This window comes from Cornus florida, unplaced genomic scaffold (genome assembly GCF_030987335.1).
Source record: "Cornus florida cultivar Cherokee Brave unplaced genomic scaffold, ASM3098733v1 CherokeeBrave_3.0.0_Hap2_Chr03, whole genome shotgun sequence".
NCBI lineage: Eukaryota > Viridiplantae > Streptophyta > Magnoliopsida > Cornales > Cornaceae > Cornus > Cornus florida.
This window is the reverse complement of record NW_026775573.1, coordinates 50,576,717-50,596,955: the sequence shown is the minus strand read 5'-3', so window position 1 is coordinate 50,596,955 and position 20,239 is coordinate 50,576,717. Positions and strand designations below refer to the sequence as shown.

General features: G+C 35.1%; 1 protein-coding gene across 1 annotated transcript; it reads right to left on the bottom strand.

Moving 5' to 3' along the window:
* Positions 1–319: 319 nt before the first annotated feature.
* On the bottom strand, positions 320–2,641 carry LOC132298795 (12-oxophytodienoate reductase 2-like). The gene is made up of 5 exons (XM_059795154.1): positions 2,507–2,641; positions 2,270–2,410; positions 2,044–2,174; positions 1,320–1,472; positions 320–1,204 (listed from the first exon to the last, which is right to left on the bottom strand). Exons 1-5 carry the CDS (start codon positions 2,620–2,622, stop codon positions 609–611), a joined length of 1,137 nt encoding a protein of 378 aa, XP_059651137.1. The 5' UTR covers positions 2,623–2,641; the 3' UTR covers positions 320–608.
* Between the last annotated feature and the right edge of the window lie 17,598 nt (positions 2,642–20,239).

Sequence of the window (20,239 nt, the reverse complement as noted above, 5' to 3'; positions counted from 1 at the left end):
ACCAACAAATTAGCATATATATATATATATATATATATAAAGTAACTTAAGCCAATGAAATGCGGGCACAAATTCCAACAGTGAGGGCTGATAACAATTTAAAAAATGTGAATCTACAAATTAACCTCAAGCACAGAAATTTGCATCACTTCTAATTGGTCTTCAAGTTGCTGTACAGTCACACATCTGATGCAAAAAGTGAGGGCTGATAACAATATACATGACTGAAAATTGATATAAAGTTAACCAACTCAATTACTGAGTGGAATAATACTTGAATTCTTCCATAACTTCTGTTATTTATTGCATTCTTTCAGCAGTACAAAAGAAGCATCTCAAAAGTTTAACAATCGATTTGAGATGTGTTAAAGGATTTAAAACCCTCTCCAACAACTTTAACTTTTGAAGTGGATGGTAGTTGCTATGGTATCAAATTTAAATCTCACGACTTCAAATTTTACTGTCACCCTAATTAAAAAAAATAAAAAAAATATGTGTTAAACCAAAAGAAAGTTACACACAAGGGGGATGAGTGTTGACAACATCCGTACAAAAAAGATATATAACACAATTTTTTGTGTTCACATATATTCTCCTGCATAGAAAATTTAAGTAGTTGTTTCAAGAAATGGATAATCAGTGTAGCCAATAACAGGATCTGGTATGGCGAATGTGTCTCTATTGTATTTATTGAGAGGAGCATCAAGCTTGAATCTCTTCGGCAAATCTGGATTAGCCAAGAAAAACCGACCATAAGCAACAAGATCTGTACGGTTCTCAGCCACAGCTCTGTTACCTTCTTCCCTATCATAACCCCCTGCAACAATGAAAGTACCATTGAAAGCCTTTCTCATGGGCAGAAGACTATGGAAGCATTCAACTTTTCGTTCCAGCATAGTTTCCATCCTAGGCTCAACCACGTGACAGTAGAGAATACCATATTTATTCAATGATTCAGCCATATAGAGGCCTAGAGCCTCCGGGTTTGAGTCTCCTGATTCCATGTAATTTGCAAAGGGAGAAAGCCTTATTCCCACTCTATTTGCTCCTATCTCATTAGCGATAGCTTCAACTATTTCTATAGCGAATCTGCAACGATTCTCCATAGAGCCTCCATACTTGTCTGTGCGGTCATTGACTTGGTCTTTCATAAACTGGTCTATTAAATAACCATGAGCCCCATGGATCTCAACTCCGTCGAAACCTGAGTATCAAATAAACATCATTGAATCAGAATATGAAGAGTGACATTTAAAACTCTGACGTTGAAGAAAAACTTTATTTTTTATTAGTGTCTAAATGTAGCTTCGAAAGCTTACCAGCTTCCATAGCGTTCCTTGCAGCAAGTTTAAAATCATTGACAACTTGGGGAATTTCATCTGCAGTCAGGCGTCGTGGAGGTGAAAATTCGGCGGCACCAATACCATGAAGGTGCTGAGGAGCCACTGGCTTGTCCGTACAAGATATAGTACCTTGCCGATATCAAAAAAATGCAAAAAGTTAATTCTTGTGTTTTCAACTATAGTGTATTTAAATATATAAAAATGCCACAGCTGAAAACTAGAATGCAAATGGTCTAGCCTATGAATTCTGTTACACAAACAAGGAAGCTATTTATACTTTTTCATTAGTCTACGATTCTTTTCAATAGGAGAAAAGAATACCATAGTCTACGATGACTATGTGACGTATATATCCCAACAACTAAATTACCTTTAAATATACCCTTAAAATCAAAGAAAAAAAATTCTAAAACAATTTTTTTTTTTTTTAAATTATTATTTTCAAAATTACAAGTCAAACAATTATTTTTTAAAAAAACTTTTTGTGTTTTCAATGATTGTGATGATTGACGTATATCCTAAAGTGGATGATTAGATAAAAGTTATACTTGACAAAAAAATAATAATAATAATAAACAAGGTAAGAACTAAAAAAATAATACACCTTGATTTGAAAATTGAAACCCTATCCAAAGGGATTGATTATTGAAAAGTTACAAAAGGGGATAAATCAGGTAAAAAAAAAAAAAAAAATTGATACCTTGTTTTGCAGCTCTTCCCCCATGCCAAATCTGGCAAAAGAAGATACCACCTTTGTCATGCACAGCCTCCACTATGGGTTTCCAGGCTTCTACTTGCTCCTTTGTCCATATACCAGGTGCATCTGGGTACCTATGTATAGTCATGAAGATAGCAAAACTACTGATTAAACCATGAAGAAATTAAGCAAATCTATGAACCCAAAGAACTATTAATTACTTATATACCCTTTGCTTGTGGCAGAAACTACAGTGGCCTCTGCTATGAGAAGCCCCCCTTTGGTGGTTCTCTGGGAATAGTACAAGATAGCAGGTGGCTGAGGAACATGTCCGAATGATCTCAACCTGCCCAATGGCGCCAAAACAATTCTGAAAATTGTGGAGCGCAAAAACAGTTATATTACATTCTTTGTTGAGCTTTGAATGGAGTGTTGATATATAAGACATATATATATATATATATACCTATGGGAAAGTTGGAAGTTTCCCAATTTGTATGGAGTGAGAAGAGGGACTTGGAGGCCATACTCATGCTCTTGGCCTTCTTCTGCTACTGCTTTCTTTTCAATTTCCATTTCCATTTCTTTTCCTTTCAACACTCCAAATGAATGAATGAATGGTTGGAGTACAACTAATTAAATTGGCCACTTAACTACTCGTATCTATAGATTTGGTGGCGGCTGTGTTTGATTGGGCGACACGACACGAGAGTTTGTAATATGACTTTGGCACCTACTAATTTCTCCTAAAAGAATGATTAATAATTACGAGCACACTAGCCAACACCATCGTGCTATTGACTTTTCCTTGGCAAACTTATCTTTACTTGATTCACAAGTTTATGTGTGGGACCTCTTTGTTTTTTTCCTCTCACCTATGTTGAAGGACGACAATAACGACTAACTTAGTTATTGTCGTGTTGTGTGAGAGTATGAATATTTTGTAATTAAAAAATGAATTCTAATACAAATATGATGTTAGAATTTTACATACACAATTATTAAATATAATAAATAAAAAATCACACACAAATAACAAAAGATATTTACGTTTCGTATTGTATTAGAATATGAATATTTTGTTGTACAGATATGCACTTAGGCACTTACTACTGGAAGAATTCCTAACGTATAGCATTAGAATATGAATATTTTGTTGTACAGATATTGCACTTTGGCACTTACTACCAGGAGAATTCCTAACTGAGTCATGACGTGGTTGTTTTTAAATATTAAATAAAATAAAATTGTAGTTGAGGACTGCCGAACGCCGTCGTGCTAGTGACTTTTCCTTGGCAAACTTATCATTTACTTGATTCCCAAATTCAAGGTTGGGGCTTATTTTGGTCAAAGGACGACAATAACAGTAACAGTAACTTGACTGTTGTTTTTTTTAGGGAAAAAAAAAAGTAGTTATGTATGATGAAATAGTATCATAGCTTATATTGTCGCGCAGTGATAAGATTCATTATAATATAATACTTTTTTAATATAACAGAATAATTGGTTGATAATATAAATACGGAGATATTAATAGTGCAAGAAAATTTTTCTCCCTTTTAGTGCGTCTAAATCTATTATCTGCAATAGTTTAAAATCAATAATATAATACTTTTAAAATAATTGTAATGAACCGGTCATTTTTCTTCCTTTCTTTTTTCTCAGATTTTTACGGATATTTTTTTTTTTTTTTTTTCCGTTGATCTTTTCCTTTATGGGTTTAATTTTTCGTCACTTAGTGTCATCTCGAGTGCTCTGAAATAGTTTTTGAGACTATTTTCCTTGAATTGACAACTTCCTTTGAGAATTGCGTCATTTTTATATTTTTACTTTTTGGACACTATTCACTTTTTCGTCTTTTTCCCTATTTTGTCTTTTCCCCGTTTGTCACTTTTTGGCACAACTTCACCTTTTGTGCTCAGAATTGGTTTTTGACTTCATGTATCTTCATTCTAAGTGGGTTCCATGAAATACATATCTTTATTTTTGTAGAAAGGTACTTTAGTTGCTCCCGATGTCCATAGGGATATGAATGCAAAGTTCTTCAGAAACTTTTCCTTTTCTTGGGGTGTTTTTCGTAAATATCTTTTGAAAATATTTTATTTCAGGAGTTTCTAAGAAAATATTTTTGGAAGTTATTTTCATTCTGGGCGAGTTGTGTAGTTTTCACTATTTGGATGGGTCATTGTACAATTAATGAAAGTTATTACTAAATGCCTTATTTTGAGCCTAGATTCTCGTATGGGATTCATTTTCACTTTTTTGTCGAGTTGTGTACTCTTAGAATTTCTTTCTGATTGTTTTTCTCCAGTTTCAGGGTTCGTAACCTTAGTTGCCGTCAAACTTGTTTGGAGCATATCTCTCTGCTCGGGATTCAGTTTTCGACACCGTTTCTTTCGTTGTTCATATTTTCTCATTTCGGTCCTTTTTTATTCACAGTGTTTTGCCGTTTGAGCCCGTCTGCTCAAATTTTACTTTTTCGGACCCGGCGGGACCCTTTCGGGATACTTTTAAGGTTTTTCTATAAATAGGAGGTCTTAAGAAGAAAAATTAGATTTTTCTCTCTTTCTCTCCTCTCTCTTGGCCGGCAGCCATGGCAGCCAAGGGGCTGCCACCCTCCTCTCTTCTTTTCTGGCCACTTCCCTTTGGTAAAAAGGTGCGTGCCTTAGCATTTTATGCTTATCTTGACGACGCGCATCTTTCCCCCTTATTAGAATCCATTTTTGGCCATTTCTTGAGTATGGGTTTGAGGTCAAGTTGTGATTTTGATGGGGCTTCTTTGGGATCCATGTTCACCGTGTTGTCCTCGACAAAACCTAGAAGTTTCATCGGATTCGAAGCCGTTTCATTTCGGTAGGGATTTGAGATTTCATCTCAAATAGAGGTGAGGGTGTTATAGTTTCAATTTCTTGTTGTCTTGCATGCTATTAATACTTATACAACTTATATGCATGCTTTTGTTCATAATCTAGAAATTTAATTTAATTATTTCTTGTATAAGATTTAATTTATATGCTTGTCTATAGCTTGGAATCAAATTGTGGCATGCTAGGAAATTAAGTCTTGATATGATTATTAACATATATTAAATTGGGTGGATTTGAATAAGTATTGAGACTTTTATTTAATATTTTTCTTTGGTTAAAGTTTAATTCACATGGTCATAATTAGCATGAAATTGACTTGTAATGTGATATTAAATTAGGCATTAGTATGTTCTTTAACATATGTAAATTTGAGAATATTTGGAATTGATTTAAAATCTAGAGGTAATTAATTTCATTTTAAGTGTTGTAGTTACTTAATTGGATTTTTAATTTGATATTGTTGATAACCATGCTATGTCCCTTAACATATATTAAATTGAGGCTATTTGGAATAGATTTAAAATCTAGAGAATTTAATTATTTTTATTTAATTAATTTTTTATCAAATTGTTCCATGTATTTAATTATGTTGTAGAAGTTGTTTTTATATTTAAATCATGAATTTGGACTTGTTATATAGTCACTTGGTTATGTTATAAGCATTGAGCAACATCGTTATTAAAATTATATTCATGAGAACATGTTTCCAATATTGAATATAATATTGTCTTGTATGATGAATTGCACACTTTGTACTTGACATTATATATGCCATTTAAGAATTGAAAGTCTAAGGCATGGATTGTGTGGTTTCAACCTACTTGTACATGGAAGGTAGTTTCGTGCATTAAATAAATTATGTATAAGTTGTGAACTTATTTGGTTTATTTTGGAGTCTTGGGACATTGTTACAAGTGATATGATTAGAGTTTAGCTCTAGTGCGGGAGGTATGAGTTCTCCCCAATTGAGATAGTGCGCAGTAGGGTAGTCTTCCCAGCGGGTTAATGCCCAAAATAACCATTGAGTTCTCGGAGGAAATCCGAGATTTGATGTCCAAGTCTTCCACTTTTTGATTTCGCATTGAATTCCAAGTTGACAATCATGTTTAATTGTGACTTGTGGTTTTGACTATTGGCGATTTAATGTTGTTAAGTACATTTGTGCATTATGATTTTTAAGGAATCATCACATATTTTTTATGTTGTTAAGTACATCTATGTTAAATTGCTATATTTAGTTGTTTTCACACTCTTAGATTTCAAGTTGATAATTTTGAAAATCTATGTCTTGATGTGTGGTATTAGAAACTCTAGTTATACTAAATTGCTATATTAAGTTGTTATTGCATTTTAGATTTCAAGTTGATAACTTTGAGAATGTACATCTTGTTACTTTATATAGCATGAACTTATGTTGTTGAAATTGCATGAATGATATGATTTATGCTAGAGATGTTCTAAAGTAGCTTAGGATGCTCCCTGAGTCTCACATTTGACATAGACGTTAGGTGGCATGACCATTTTGAATGGTTTCATGTTAATGTAAAAATCTATAAGAAATCGAGTCGATGTATGCTCATTCCCTACAAGTAAACTTGTTTACTCACCCCAAAGTTACTGGGGTATTATTCAAGTACAAGATTCAAAATTCAGAGATCTGCACTTGCCTTGGGGATTTGGAGATTTGAAGTTTCTTTTAAAGTATTCTTGTTTGCATGCAAGTGTTAGCATGTTTAAGTCTTGCTTATAAAGATGTAATTCTTAATTAGGTTCAATTATGCCATTTTTGCCTTATGATATGTAAAGTGTACATAGATACACTATTTGGAACCTATTTGATATATATGACATAAGGCCAAAGGCCACAAACTTCAAAGTTCAAGTGTATGCATTTAAATTCTAAGTTTTGCCTTTGAAATGTAATTTTTTCTAACTTTGAGGTTTGGCATGTGTAATCTTGTAAATGAAATGTAATGATGCTATGGGCCATTGTAACACACTTTATTATGTAAAGTACACTTGTTGGCATGCTTATATAGCTTAAAACCTTTGTTTTAAACCAAATCATCATAGGATTTGAGGGTTAGGTTAAATCTCAATGTTCTTGGCATGTAGCAGGTCTTCCAACAGCTTTTTGAGTCATTTCGGTCGTTCGAAATGTTGGTTTGGTCGACCGATGGCTTTTGGGAAACTCATTGCACAGTAAAAACTCATTTGCAGTAGTCTTTTTCACTGTTTAAGACCATTTCAGTCGACCGATGGCCTAATCCGGTCTACCGAAATAACCTCCACTTAAAAACATGTTTTTAGCACAATTTTTGCCCAGTTCGGTCATCTGAAACTCCTGTTCGGTCTACCGAAAGAGTCCTCATTCAGCTGCTTCTTCAGTTTTGTTTCAGCATTGTTGTTCCGATTTCAAATGGTCATAACTCCTTCATTTTTAATCTAAATGGGGTGACTCTTGAGCCTAAATTTATGGATTTTGAGTCAGCTTTCCAATGGTACTAATGCCATTCTCAGATTCAAATCACAGTAGGAGCTATTCATGTTTTAGGGAAAGGGCATTTCGTGGGATTCTTGTCCAATGTTCTTGGAACCTCTTGGAATGTTGTGAAATGACTAGATTAGGTTGTATTCACCTTGTTTGACTTGTTTAGATTCAAGTTTCTCCTTTTTATTTATGAATTGACCATTTTGCCCCTTGGTTAATAGATTTTACCTGTTTTGACCTTTGTTTCCGCTTTTGCTTACTTTGAGTTTTGTGACTTCATGCGAGGTTACATTGGTGTCTTGGGGATGGTTTATATCTCTATAGACTTTGGTTTTATTTTTCACTTCCGCATTTCGGATCCGTTATCGGGTCAACTTTCGGTTCATCACTGACGCACCGGGTTGAAAAACTTGGGCCGTCACAATAATAATATAGCAAAAAAAAAAAAAAAACATTAATGTGAATAAAATTTAATTTAATAGTACTATAATATTGTAATATAATATAATAAGTTTTATGAATGTTATATTTTAAATATAAATATATTACAAGAGTGTTATATTATTGTTATATGGTGTTGCATCTGTAATGTAGTATTCCCTCCGTCCCAAAAAATGTGTCCACATTTTCATTTTAATTTATCCATCCCCAAATAATTGTCTCATATGAAAAGTCAATGTGCCATTTTTTAATATTACCAATTTAACCTTATTGCATTGAACCTGTAAAAATAAACCATCACAACATTATCGACCCATTAAGGGTAAAACTGATAATTTATTAACCACTAATACAATTAAAAAATAATAAAAAATCATTCTCTTCAAAGTTAGATTCCTAAAAACGGATAGTACTTTTCTTGGGATAAAAGGAGTATATTTTTTTATGATGTAACACTATTAATCTAATAACACAGAGGATGGCATCCGGCAGAATGAAGAATATGAGAGAATTTGGGTCCTCCACACCATTTGTTTGCTTATAAAAAAGGGTGTTAGGTGCGAAGCGTTTGTATTATTTTCACAAACTAATTGTTTTCATAATTGAAATTCGTTTACACTCAATAAAATATATATTTTCCATTTGTATTGAGCAATAACCCCTTGTAAAATATACCAAATTTGATTCCTTTTTTATCTAAAGGTCATGAATTCACTACGAATGTGGCAATTCTTGTTACCATGTTGTATTCGATATTCGTATTGTGATATGACTTGAATATCCTATTATTTGGGTTGACACCTGTAGATGATTGTTCTATGTCATATTCCATGTGGCATTATTTATTGTTGAAAATACACTTGGCCAACAATGATGGGACCATGTCAAGTCCCATTTGGCACCTCTTTGAGAAACCAGTATTCTCAAGCTACTAGGTCTGAGATCGCAAATGCTAAACTCGCAAGAGGAAGGGGTCACAACCCTTCGTTCTCCTACATGTGGAGGTACCCCGCTCTAGTCAAATAGGTCTCGCCATCCTTTCTGAAGCTTTCCTCTAAGCTTAAAACTTAACTGTTCATCTCGAACTCCCTATGTATAGGAGCTCGAGGCTTAAAAGAAGTGCGGAAGCTCGAGACCAAAGAAGGCGAGTCCTAAGCGATTTCCCTATCTCCTTTTACTTTATGGGAATCTGAGAATCAGTGGTTAAGTGGTTGAGTTCCAAGGAATCATATCACCACGAGGTCTATGCAAGGGGGATAAAATGTTTAATTGTGATGACCATGGTATCTTTTTTTCTTTTTTTATTGTTCCGTGTTCATTTTATTTCATTCTATTGTCTTGATGTTGTGTGGGCCCAAGATCAAGTCAAGTGTTCGGGGACGACTTTCGACACTTTGTTCATTTCACACTTACATGTTATTCCATCTTATCATCATTGATGTGTATTGCACTTATAATCACTTCTATGTATTTATGACTTTTGTCTTGTGGGGGTATTTATGCGATTATGTTTTGGAGATATTTCTATTTTTAGGGTCTTTGTGTGATTCTTGAATTATAGAGGGATCACTTTGCAGTTTTCAGATTCTTATAAGAATGGTAGGCTATTTATAACCTATCTTATTCTTTCTTTTTCTCATTTCATTTCTCTCTCTTGCTTTCTCTTACTTCCTTCATTTTTGTTCTCCTTTTCTTTCTTCATTCTCTTTTCATTTTGGCTACCATCCTTCCATCTTTTAGTGTAGACATAGGAGGGAAAAAGATCGGGGACATCATTTAAAACAAATGTTTTAGCTTTGGAGCATCTTTGTTTTTGGATCTTCTAGGTTGCTATCCTAGAGTGAGGTAAGGGGTCTAGTATGATTATAACCTAGATTTTTTGTTGTGTTTTGGAGTCTACTATGAGATATGTAGGTGTTGTGTGAGTTGTGAGAGTTTTATCATGTTTTCATTGTGACCTAAGTTAGATCTAAAGTTTTAAAGCATGATTTTAGTAGATCTACGACTTGTGAGCTCATTGATGACATTTGTATGATTTATATCATCTTTTATGATACTTACTTGGTTATGTTTTAGAATACTTGTTCAAGAACATGATTTAAGTATGTTGTTTGTTTTTGAGAAATAGATGTTAGCATGATTAGAGTTATTTTTTTTATCTTACAAATGCCATACTCTCTCATTTATTTGAAATTCATGACATGTTTAGTATTGAGGACTTTAGGGAATGGATTGCTTGCTTTCATCTTTTATGTGCGCATGGAAGGTGGAATATATTGCATTGACTACATGGATTACTTTACAGATTAGTTGTTGATTTTTTAGAAATACTTGGGACTTGTTACTTGAGAATGCTAGGGCTTGACTTTAGTGAAGGAGATATGAGTTTTTCCCAATTATATAATGGCCATTAGGTTTTTTCGCCTGCGGTTTAGTAGATCGAAAATGATTGGTTGGCTAGTTCATGCAGAATGTATAACTAGTAGTGTGTGTGTGTGCATCCAAGTTATCCCTATTACGTGATTTCGCATTTAATTTCCATGTTGACATCTATGTGTAGAAGTATCTTGGTGTATTTTGGTTACATGTTTTTTAATATAACTATATAATCTATATGAGCCATAACAACAAATTTCTGGTCTGTGGTTCCTAGAATTTCTAAGTCTGTTATATGGAAGAGTATTGTGGCTGTGAAGAATATTTTGAAGATTAATTATAGGTACCACATTGGTAATGGTGAAAGGATTAAAATTCTCTTTAATCCTTGGTGCAATGGGCTCTTTCTTTTAGAGGTGTTTACATTTAGAAATCTCAGAATGCCAACTACTGACAAGAATACATTATTGAGTAAATTTTTGGTTAATAGTCAATGGCATCTCATTGATGTTCCTCTGGTAATTCAGAATTACTTATTTCAATTTAAAATCTTTGGTGGGATTGACAGAATCCTTTGGAAGCATAACATGTTTACATATAAGGCAGCATGGGAGGCTTGCAGGTTGAGTAAACCAAATATTTTCTGGTTGTCACTGGTTTGGAATGGTGGTAGGCCGCGGTGGTCAGTTCATGGTACTCTTGTTTTACAGAATGCAGTGCTGACTGATTTTAATTTACAGTGGAGAGGTATTTCACTTGCCTCTAAATACTGTCTCTGCTGCAACTTTGAAGAATTTGTTAAGCATTTATTTATGGATTATAGTTATTCCTAGCAGCTTTGGTGTGATCTTGCTGATATGTTTAAATGGAGGATTAACAAACAGTATTCTGTTTGTGAATTTGCAATGGAATTAGCTTATCAATTTGTAGCTACATCAGTGAGGAATAAATTTTGCAAAACCCTTTTTCTGCCACTTTGTATTTTATATGGAGTGTAAGGAATGGAAGGGTCCATAACGATGTTATTAGGAGCTGTAGATATCTTTTGAAATGTATTGTTTGGGAGGTTTTGGATGTCTTGGGGGTTTCTCTCCACGATGTCATTTCCTAATTTTTGTTTTGTTTGGTTGGATAAGGGTTTTCCCTATTCTTCTTGTATAATCCTGTAAAGGGATTTCTTGTGCAGTGAGGGTATGCCTTCACTTTTTGCTTGTACTATAATGTTTTATATCTATAAATTTTTCTTCATTTAGGAAGAAAAAAATGAGCCGTAACTAAAACCAATGATATTAGTTTCTTTTGTTTACAAGAACAACGGTTATTGTTTACCAACAAATCAGCATATATATACATCATATATATATATATATATATATATATATATAAAGTAGCTTAAGCCAATAAAATGCTTGCACAAAATCCAACAGTAAGGGCAGACAACAATTTAAAAAAATGTGAATCTACAAATTAACCTCCAAGGCACATAAATTTGCATCACTTCTAATCAGTCTTCAAGTTGCTGTACAATCAGACATCTGACGCAAAAAGTAAGTGGTCATTTATTACAAGTATAACAATATATATCATGATTGAAAATTGATACAGTTAACTAACTAAATTATTGAGTGGAATAATACTTGAAATCTTCCATAATTTCTATACGTTATTTGTTGTATTCTTTCTACAGTACAAAAAAAGCACGTGAAAAGTTTAACAATTGATTTGAGATGTGTTGAAGGATTTAACACCCTCTTTAACAACTTAAGCTTTTGAAGTGGATGGTAGTTGACATATGTCTTAAATTCCTATTCTAATTATGTTTCTATTTTATAGTTGTATTATATTTGGTGATTTCCTTTTTGGCAAGTCTTGACCTATAAGAAATTATAATCCTTGTCCAACCAGGAATTGGGTTTGGAACTCTATAAATAGATACATAAGATTTGGGTTGAGACTTATGAGATTGAAAGAGATAGTCTCATGAGGGAGTTGATAGGTAGATGTAGTATGCGGGTTGGTAGAGTAGGAAAAACGCCGGTGGCACTAATAGTGAAGAAATAGGCTCGTGAAATGGTAGTGTTGGTACTCTATTGTTGTAATATCTCCACGAATCATAGTGAAATCTCTTCTCATCCATGGATGTAAGCCTGTTTTTGGTTGAACCATGTATATCTTGTGTTTGTATATGATTACTTTGTTAGCTTTCATTGGATCTCGTTATTCGAGCGTTTCTGCTGCCCTAACAAATTGGTAAAAAAGACAAAGGTGAAGGAGATCTAAAAAACACAAGAAGTCTTAACATGTGTTTCAACGTGCTTTAGTTATAGGTGGAGTTAATCGGCTTGGTTACATGGCATTGAGCTCGAGTAGTTAAGGTGGAGCCCTAGAAGTTTGACTGATTGAGCAGTGTAGAGTGTGGACTGTGGATAATTGGAGTTTTGCAGAGAATTGTCAAAATTGAAGCTACAAAAGAATTGTCCTGATCAATGCCATGGAAGCGATGATTGGCTTGATGAAATTTAAACCAAGGTGGAGATTGTATTGTGTCTGGTAATTTCTTGTTTGGCAAGTCTTGGCTTATATGAAATTATAATCCTTGTCCAACAAGGAATTAGGTTTAGAACTTTATAAATAGATGCATAGGCTTTGGGTTGAGACTTATGAGATTAAGAGAGATGTAATAGTCTCATAAAAAAGTTGATTAGTAGAGGTAGTATGCAGGTTGGTAGAGTAGTAAAATCACCGGTGAAGTTGATGGTGAGGAAATAGTCTCGTGGAGTGGTGGTGTTGGTACTCTATTGTTGTATTATCTTTACGAATCATAGTGGAATCTCTTCTCATTCATGGATGTAGGCCGATTTTTGCTGAACCATGTATATATTGTGCTTATATATGATTTCTTTGTTGGCTTTCAATGGATTTATTTATACTTTTGCTTTCATTGTGCCCCAACAAATTGCTATTAGAGACGAAGGTGAAGGAGATCTAGAAAACACAAGAAGTCTTAACATGTGCTGCAACAGGTTTCGGTTGTAGGTGGAGTTAATTGGCTAGGTTACATGGCGTAGAGCTTAAGTAGTCAAGGTGAGTCTTAGAGGTTTGACTGATTAGGCAAAGTATAATGTGGATAACTGGATATTTGTAGGAGTATCATCAAGATTGAAGCTGCAAAAGTATTGTACTGATTAATGTCGTGGATGGTGTGTGTCGTAGAACAACCAACTACAACATGCTAAAGAGTGGCCAAGTCTGAATTTATAAAGTGCCACTACTACCTCTAACTACTAATATAGCAAGGGTGAGTAAGGATCGTCCCAAAGGAAAGGAAGCAATATTGATATAGAAACAACGTTAGACTAGTAGGTCGAGTGATCAAAGATGTTTTGATTGGTTAATTAAACTACGATGTTAACAAATTCAATAAAAAATAATTAAACTAAATAAAGGGTAGAGTATAAGAAAGAGGGAACTTGGGATTTAGAGGTCACCACTAAGCATCACCTTTCTAGATACTCAATGTGTAATGAATGAGGGGAAATATGTGTTGCAATACTAATATGTGTGATTGATTGAATCAACACGTATGAATGACTAATTAAGTATACATTGTTAAGACAACCTAATGAATAGCACAATATATCAAACTAAGCCATTATTCCTTCCTTTAAGCTCACAATCAAAACATATTAATAAGCTAGAGAATTATACTACTTGCATTCATAAGCGTGGAACATCAAATAACAAGCATTGATTGTCCTCCCATCTAAAAAAATAAGGAAGCTACACTACAACTAAGCTAGGGATATGAAAATTAAACTAATTAAACTAAGGTAGAGGCACAATCCATCAAGAAATGAGTATGAACCATCAAACTAGCAACAACAATATTCCATTAAAGCACCATGCATTGACAATCTCTAGATTCATAACATCAACACACATAGACATGCATCAATAACACAAAACATAGAGATAAACACATGAACATCTATTCTAGCATACATAGGCATATAAATAGAATGAAATGATCAATTGGAAGTATTAAACAACATAAATCATTGTAGAAACAAGATTCATATATAAATCAAATGTCAAAACAAGAATTACAAGACAAATCCCCTCAAAATACAAAACATCAAGATCTAGAAGGCATGCTTAGGGCTAACTCTAGCCCCAAGAAGATGTTTAGCCACTCATTGATGTAGCCATCTAACCCTCAAGGGCCATCTCCATGGTAGGAATGATCTTCTTCTTGATGGAAACCCTAGATGAATGGAAGAACTCCCAAATGGTGTGTATCTCTCTAATCTCTAACCTCCTCTTCTCTCTCTCTAAGATTATATATCTTTCTTTTTGTAAAAATGGCTCAAAATCTTTATATAGGTAGCTCAAGTGTCACACCCAATGGTCAGGTCTCGTGCATTAGGGCCCCTTTAATGATTGCACCACGAGCCATCTTTTAATGAGTTGGACTCTATTTTTTTTTTGAACTTGAAGGAGTTCAATCGATCAAATTTTGATGAGATCGATCGAACTAAGGGGGCACCTTTTTGGAATAAGACAAGTTTGAGATATTCTTGTGATATTTTGGGAAAAAGACAAAAGTGGTAGGTGGGGATAAGATCAAAGAAGTTCGATCGATCAGAGAATTATTGGATCGATCGAAGAAGGTATTTTGATGAGGAAAATGACAAAAGGCTCGATCCATCTTGAAATGGTTGGAATGATCACTGTGAAATCGATCTAAGCTTGGTCTGATCGATCGATCGAAACTTGTTGTTTTCCACCACTTTGCTTCCACTTTGCTCAATTCTTCCATTTAGCTTGAGATTGCTTCTTTTTTGCTCTAATTTGGCTGAATTGACTGATTTTGGGGATAAGCACCTGAAAAGGGCAATAACATGAAATTAAACTAAAACAGAAAAATAAGATAGATAAAAGTTCCAGAATACTCAAGCTTAAGAGGTTTAAATGTGCACTTTTCAGCACTCATCACACCCCCAAACTTAAATATTGCTAGTCCCTAGCAATAAACTACAAAGTAAATGAATGAAATGAACAACTATACAACTATTAACTATCAAGCAATAAAAGGATAACTCCACTTTCATAGGGAACACGATTGCATTTAGCGTATGCAACAAGCCTTTTAAACCCCTAGGTTACCCCTAGTGGACAAGTGAAGTCTCGTGAGGGTTTCCAGAAATGATACCCACAAACATTAAGCTCATTCTCACAAAAGAGGCACTAATATTGCAAACAAGTATTGGGAAAAAATTACCTCAAGTATGCAAATTTTAAACCATTTCCAAGTAATCTCCCAAAATTTCAACATCAAGCAAACAAATATGGTCCTCCACACATCAAGAAAACAGTCATGCAAATCAAAACAACTCTAGAATCCTTTTTAAGTGGACCGACATCAAGTATGTTGTTTTCTAAGCCAATTAAAGAAATGATCATATCCTTACCCTCAATCTAGCACACAAATCTAGTACCGATCATCAAGACAAATGGTGGACCTTTTATTAAAGCTTTATTGATCTAGGTGTGCTTATTCTTTTAACTCGATTTTTTTTTTTTTTTTTTTTTTTCTAATCCTAAGGATCAAAGATGGAAGCATAGTGCAATGTGTTGATCTATTAAGCTTTCTAGCAATCCATGAGGTCAAGCGTTAGGTTAATGACTCGCAAACTAGACGGCTTTAAGGGATTAGGTGTTTAAACACCCCTAAGGACTTACAAGCTCAAATCGACTAGGCTACAAATCAAAACTACCTCCATCTAATCATTTCCCACTTCTCACCTTTTGAGAAAAGTCCTCACTTTGTATTACTTTTGTAACTTTTTTTTAATAAGTTCAATTATTAACCTAGAGTTTGGGCCTTCCACCTTTCGGCACGAGAAATTCAGTACTTGATGAGGTTAAAATCCCAGCTACTCAATGAAAAGGATTTGTTATCCACTTTTATCAAGAATGAAAGCTTTCAACGCACTACTAGCTCAATTGGGAAATAACCAATTCAATAATTAACAAAGCATGTACCCCATAAATGAATGTTAGTGTGGGCCTGTGCTAGTGTAGAATCCTAGAGTGAATCTCAAAATAATCACAAAATCAGGATGATGTGGACCACAAGTGCAAACAAGATATCAATTTTTTGAAAAATTTACTCCTAAATGGCATCCACAAGGCATACAAGGAGTATTGGACTCTCAAGTCAAGTAAATTTTAAATTTTAAGCAATATAGTCCTCAAAAGATCAAAATCATAGCCAGTCATGGACCAATCATAGAAAATCCCTCAAATACACAAGTCATGCTCAAAATTTTGAATTAAAAATAAACACTACAAAGAACACACATTATCCCCAAACTTAAATGGCACACTGTCCTCAATGTGCAAAAAGAACAAAAGGAAAGAGTATACCAGTACCGCTAAGGCAAAGAATGGTTGGGACATAAATATCCAAAGTGGGTGGTACAACCCCCCCAAACTTGGGATTGACTATGATCCTGAAAAGATGGCATTGGGATAAAAGCTCATCAGATAACAAAGGGGATAATAACAATGCACAATAGACATGCAAGTGTAAATGGGAGAATAAATGAACTATGGAGAGAGGAGTAAGGATGGTCCTAAAAAATTTGGGCAGCACTCTCTCACTAAAGTCACTGGGATGCACCTAATAATGGAGTCAATCACAGATAAATATATCAATATAATAACTTGACATCCAAAAATATCATGCATATGATAAAGAAAATAAAAGTAGTATAAGGTACAACACAGTATCTGGGCCAATAGACTGGCCGCAAAAATATAATAACAATATCAAAAGAGAAGTCAAGTATCACAGATATATAAAATGAGGGAAGAGATATAGAGATCAAGTAGAGGAAGTCGGTCGAGTAGGGTGTGAACCCCGAATATCTCTGGATATGCTCTGTAGTGCAGTCAAGATGTCTGTGCCGGAGAGTAGTCACGTCTGCTCAGAGAGAGACAACTGCATCCTCTAATATCTGGATACACTCTCCTAGGCTGGGTGTCGTAGCTGGAGTGTCAGGGATGACTGGATCAGGAAACTGAGGCTTATCTTGACTCTGCTCCTGAGAATGTACTGGTGACCCTACCAGAGAGTGATATGGTGACTTTACTGGAGGCTCCCGCTCCAAGTTTATATCTATAGCTCATCCACAGCCATCAGTGGGTCTGTTGGATCATCTGTCGCTACTGCTACTGCTGCTGCCTCCTCCTCCTCCATCTCTGCTAACTCTGCTTCCTCTGCCTCTTCAGCCGCCAAAATGGCCTCGTTCTCAAGACTCTTTATCAGAGCGTTGTAGCTCTTGTTCCAATCCTTCTTGCAATAGTGGCAAGCCCTTGACTCAGGATGCCCCTCCGGGTGAAAAGGATAGTGCTGGTCCCGGAGAATCTGTGTAATCAGATGTGCAAAAGGAAAGAATATGGCTCGCCTGGCTTTGCCTTGCTAATGTAGCACGCGTACAACCTCATCATGACACTCCAGTAGAGTGTAAGAATAGAAAACCAATGGCCTGTATAGAAGGCATAGAGGGCAGTAAGAAAATCTAAGCGCCGCTGAATATTATGGCCCGCCATAAATACATTTTGGTATAACACCGAGTCCAAGAACCATAAATCATCTGGCAAGTAAGCCCTGGTGGCAAATGTCTCGCTAACACTGGCAGGCCAGTTAGAGCTGTAGCCATGTCTGCATCAGATGGCCTCCTGAGAATAGGATAATCAAGATCGGGAGGGCAGACATGTGGGCACCGAGAAGATATGGCCAATGTCTTAACTGTAACTCGGATGGGATGGCTGTCAATGGAGGTCCGTAACTCAGCTAGGTTACTCGGGGTAGGCTGGAGAGAGAAAGAAGATGGGTAATGGCGGGGAAGAAAGAGGGCTTTGGATCGATATTGGAATCGATCCAAATAACCCTTGGGTTTTATTTTTAAAAACAGTCTCCGACATGTTTGATCGATCACTTGGAGATCAGATCGATCAGGAAGGAACTCAGATCGATCGAACCGACAAAGTATTTTTGAAAATATTTTTAAATTTTTGGAAAATAAAACAAATTTTGAAATTAAAAATATTTTTGGATTTTTTTTTTTATATGAAATTTGAAATTCAAAAGAAGTCAAAATCAAAATGGAACACATAGATCGATCGAACATAGATCGATTGATCTAACAGGTGAAAAACCTGCAGACACAGAGAGGTGATTTTTTATGGGTTCAAAAATTTTTCTAAGTATGGAATGAAGATCGATCCAAGGGAAAACTGGATCGATCGAGAAAGAATTGGATCGATCTGGAAGAAATTTTGCATGATACACAGAGAGCTAAAATATGCAGAAAATTTTCGCACAATGGGACAAAGAGATGATTGGATGCAGAGATGATGTTCGATCGATCGAACCTTTTTTTGAGATTGATCAAATAGGCATAAAATGTTTAATTCGAAAATGACAGTGCATGCATTCACAATCAAAGTCCCTAACAATGTGTATGAATCCAAAACATATCTAGATGACGCAAGAAATTAAAGGTAAAATAGAAATGAGGGAGGAATAGGGTTGTAAACCCTACGAAGTACTAGTCTTTAACGTCTCTAGTAAGACGTTGGGCTCTTTTAGCCCGTATCAAAAATCTTGTTGTGCATCCCCTCCTTAACGGGGTGAAAAGCACTTTGAATCCCACCTAAAAAATTGTTCCCTAGAGAACTTGTTGGATTTGAATCAAAAGAGATTGATTGTTCTTTGACAACGCAATTCTTGGGCTTCCATGCCTTTTCAACACTTGGTTTCAAAATAACATTCTTTGAAATCATTTTGGAAGGTGAACTTTTGGAAATTCCATTTTTAAGCAAAGACTCATATTTTTCAAGTTCATTTTCAATGCAATTTTCAACAACACAAACCTCTTCATGTTTATCCATTGAATTCGGGGTTGGGTTAAAAATATTCAACTTCATTTTCATATAACCAAATCAGATTTTCATTATCCCCGTCCTACAGTTTATGTTGGCATTTGTGGTTGCCAAGAAAGGACGACCAAAGATAATAGGAATTTGGCTCTTGGGATTTGGGACCGGTTCCGTGTCTATGACTACGAAATCGATTGGGAAGAAGAACTTGTCAATTTTGATTAACACATCCTCAATAATACCCCGAGGCTTTTTGATGGATCAGTTGGCTAGTTGCAAAACGACCAACATTGGTTTTAAATCTCCTAAGCCCAATTTGACATACATCGAGTACGGAAGGAGGTTCACACTTGCTCCTAAATCAAGAAGAGCCCAATTAATAACATGGTCACCGATGACACAAGAAGTAGTAGGTGAACCGGGGTCCTTGAACTTTGCAAGTGTGTTATGTTGTAAAATAGAGCTCACTTGCTCGGTCAAAACAACTTTTTTAGGTGCTTGGCTCTTGTTCTTCCTCTTTTGGGTGCAAAGATCTTTCAAGAATTTGGCATAAGCCGGAATTTGTTTAATTGCATCCAAGAGGGGAAGGTTAATCTTCAATTGCCTAAACACGTCAATTATTTCATTCGCTTTGGTCTTTTGCTTTTCAAGAGAAATGGACCCTTTTAAGGTATCCGAAAATGGAGCTTTAGGCTCAAAATCTTTTTCAAAATCTTTCTTTGAATCACTTTCAACACAATAATTTTTCAAATCATGTTTCACAATTTTCTCAACAAGATGATCATGCACATGCAATAAAGGAGGAATAGGATGTGAAATGGGACGGGTGTCAACTTTTGGTTGCACTGGTTCACTCTCTTCATGAGAAACATCAACTTGATTGTCAATAATTTTTCCACTTCTCAAGGTTGTCACCGCATTAACATGCTTAATTGTGGGACCTTCTAAAGAGGAATTGGTTTCCACAACAAATTATTGCTTTGGTGGGGCATTTAAAGGCATCTTCCCTTTCTCTCTAGCATTTAAGATACTAACTATTTGCCCGACTTGGGTTTCTAAGTTTGCAATGGATTGA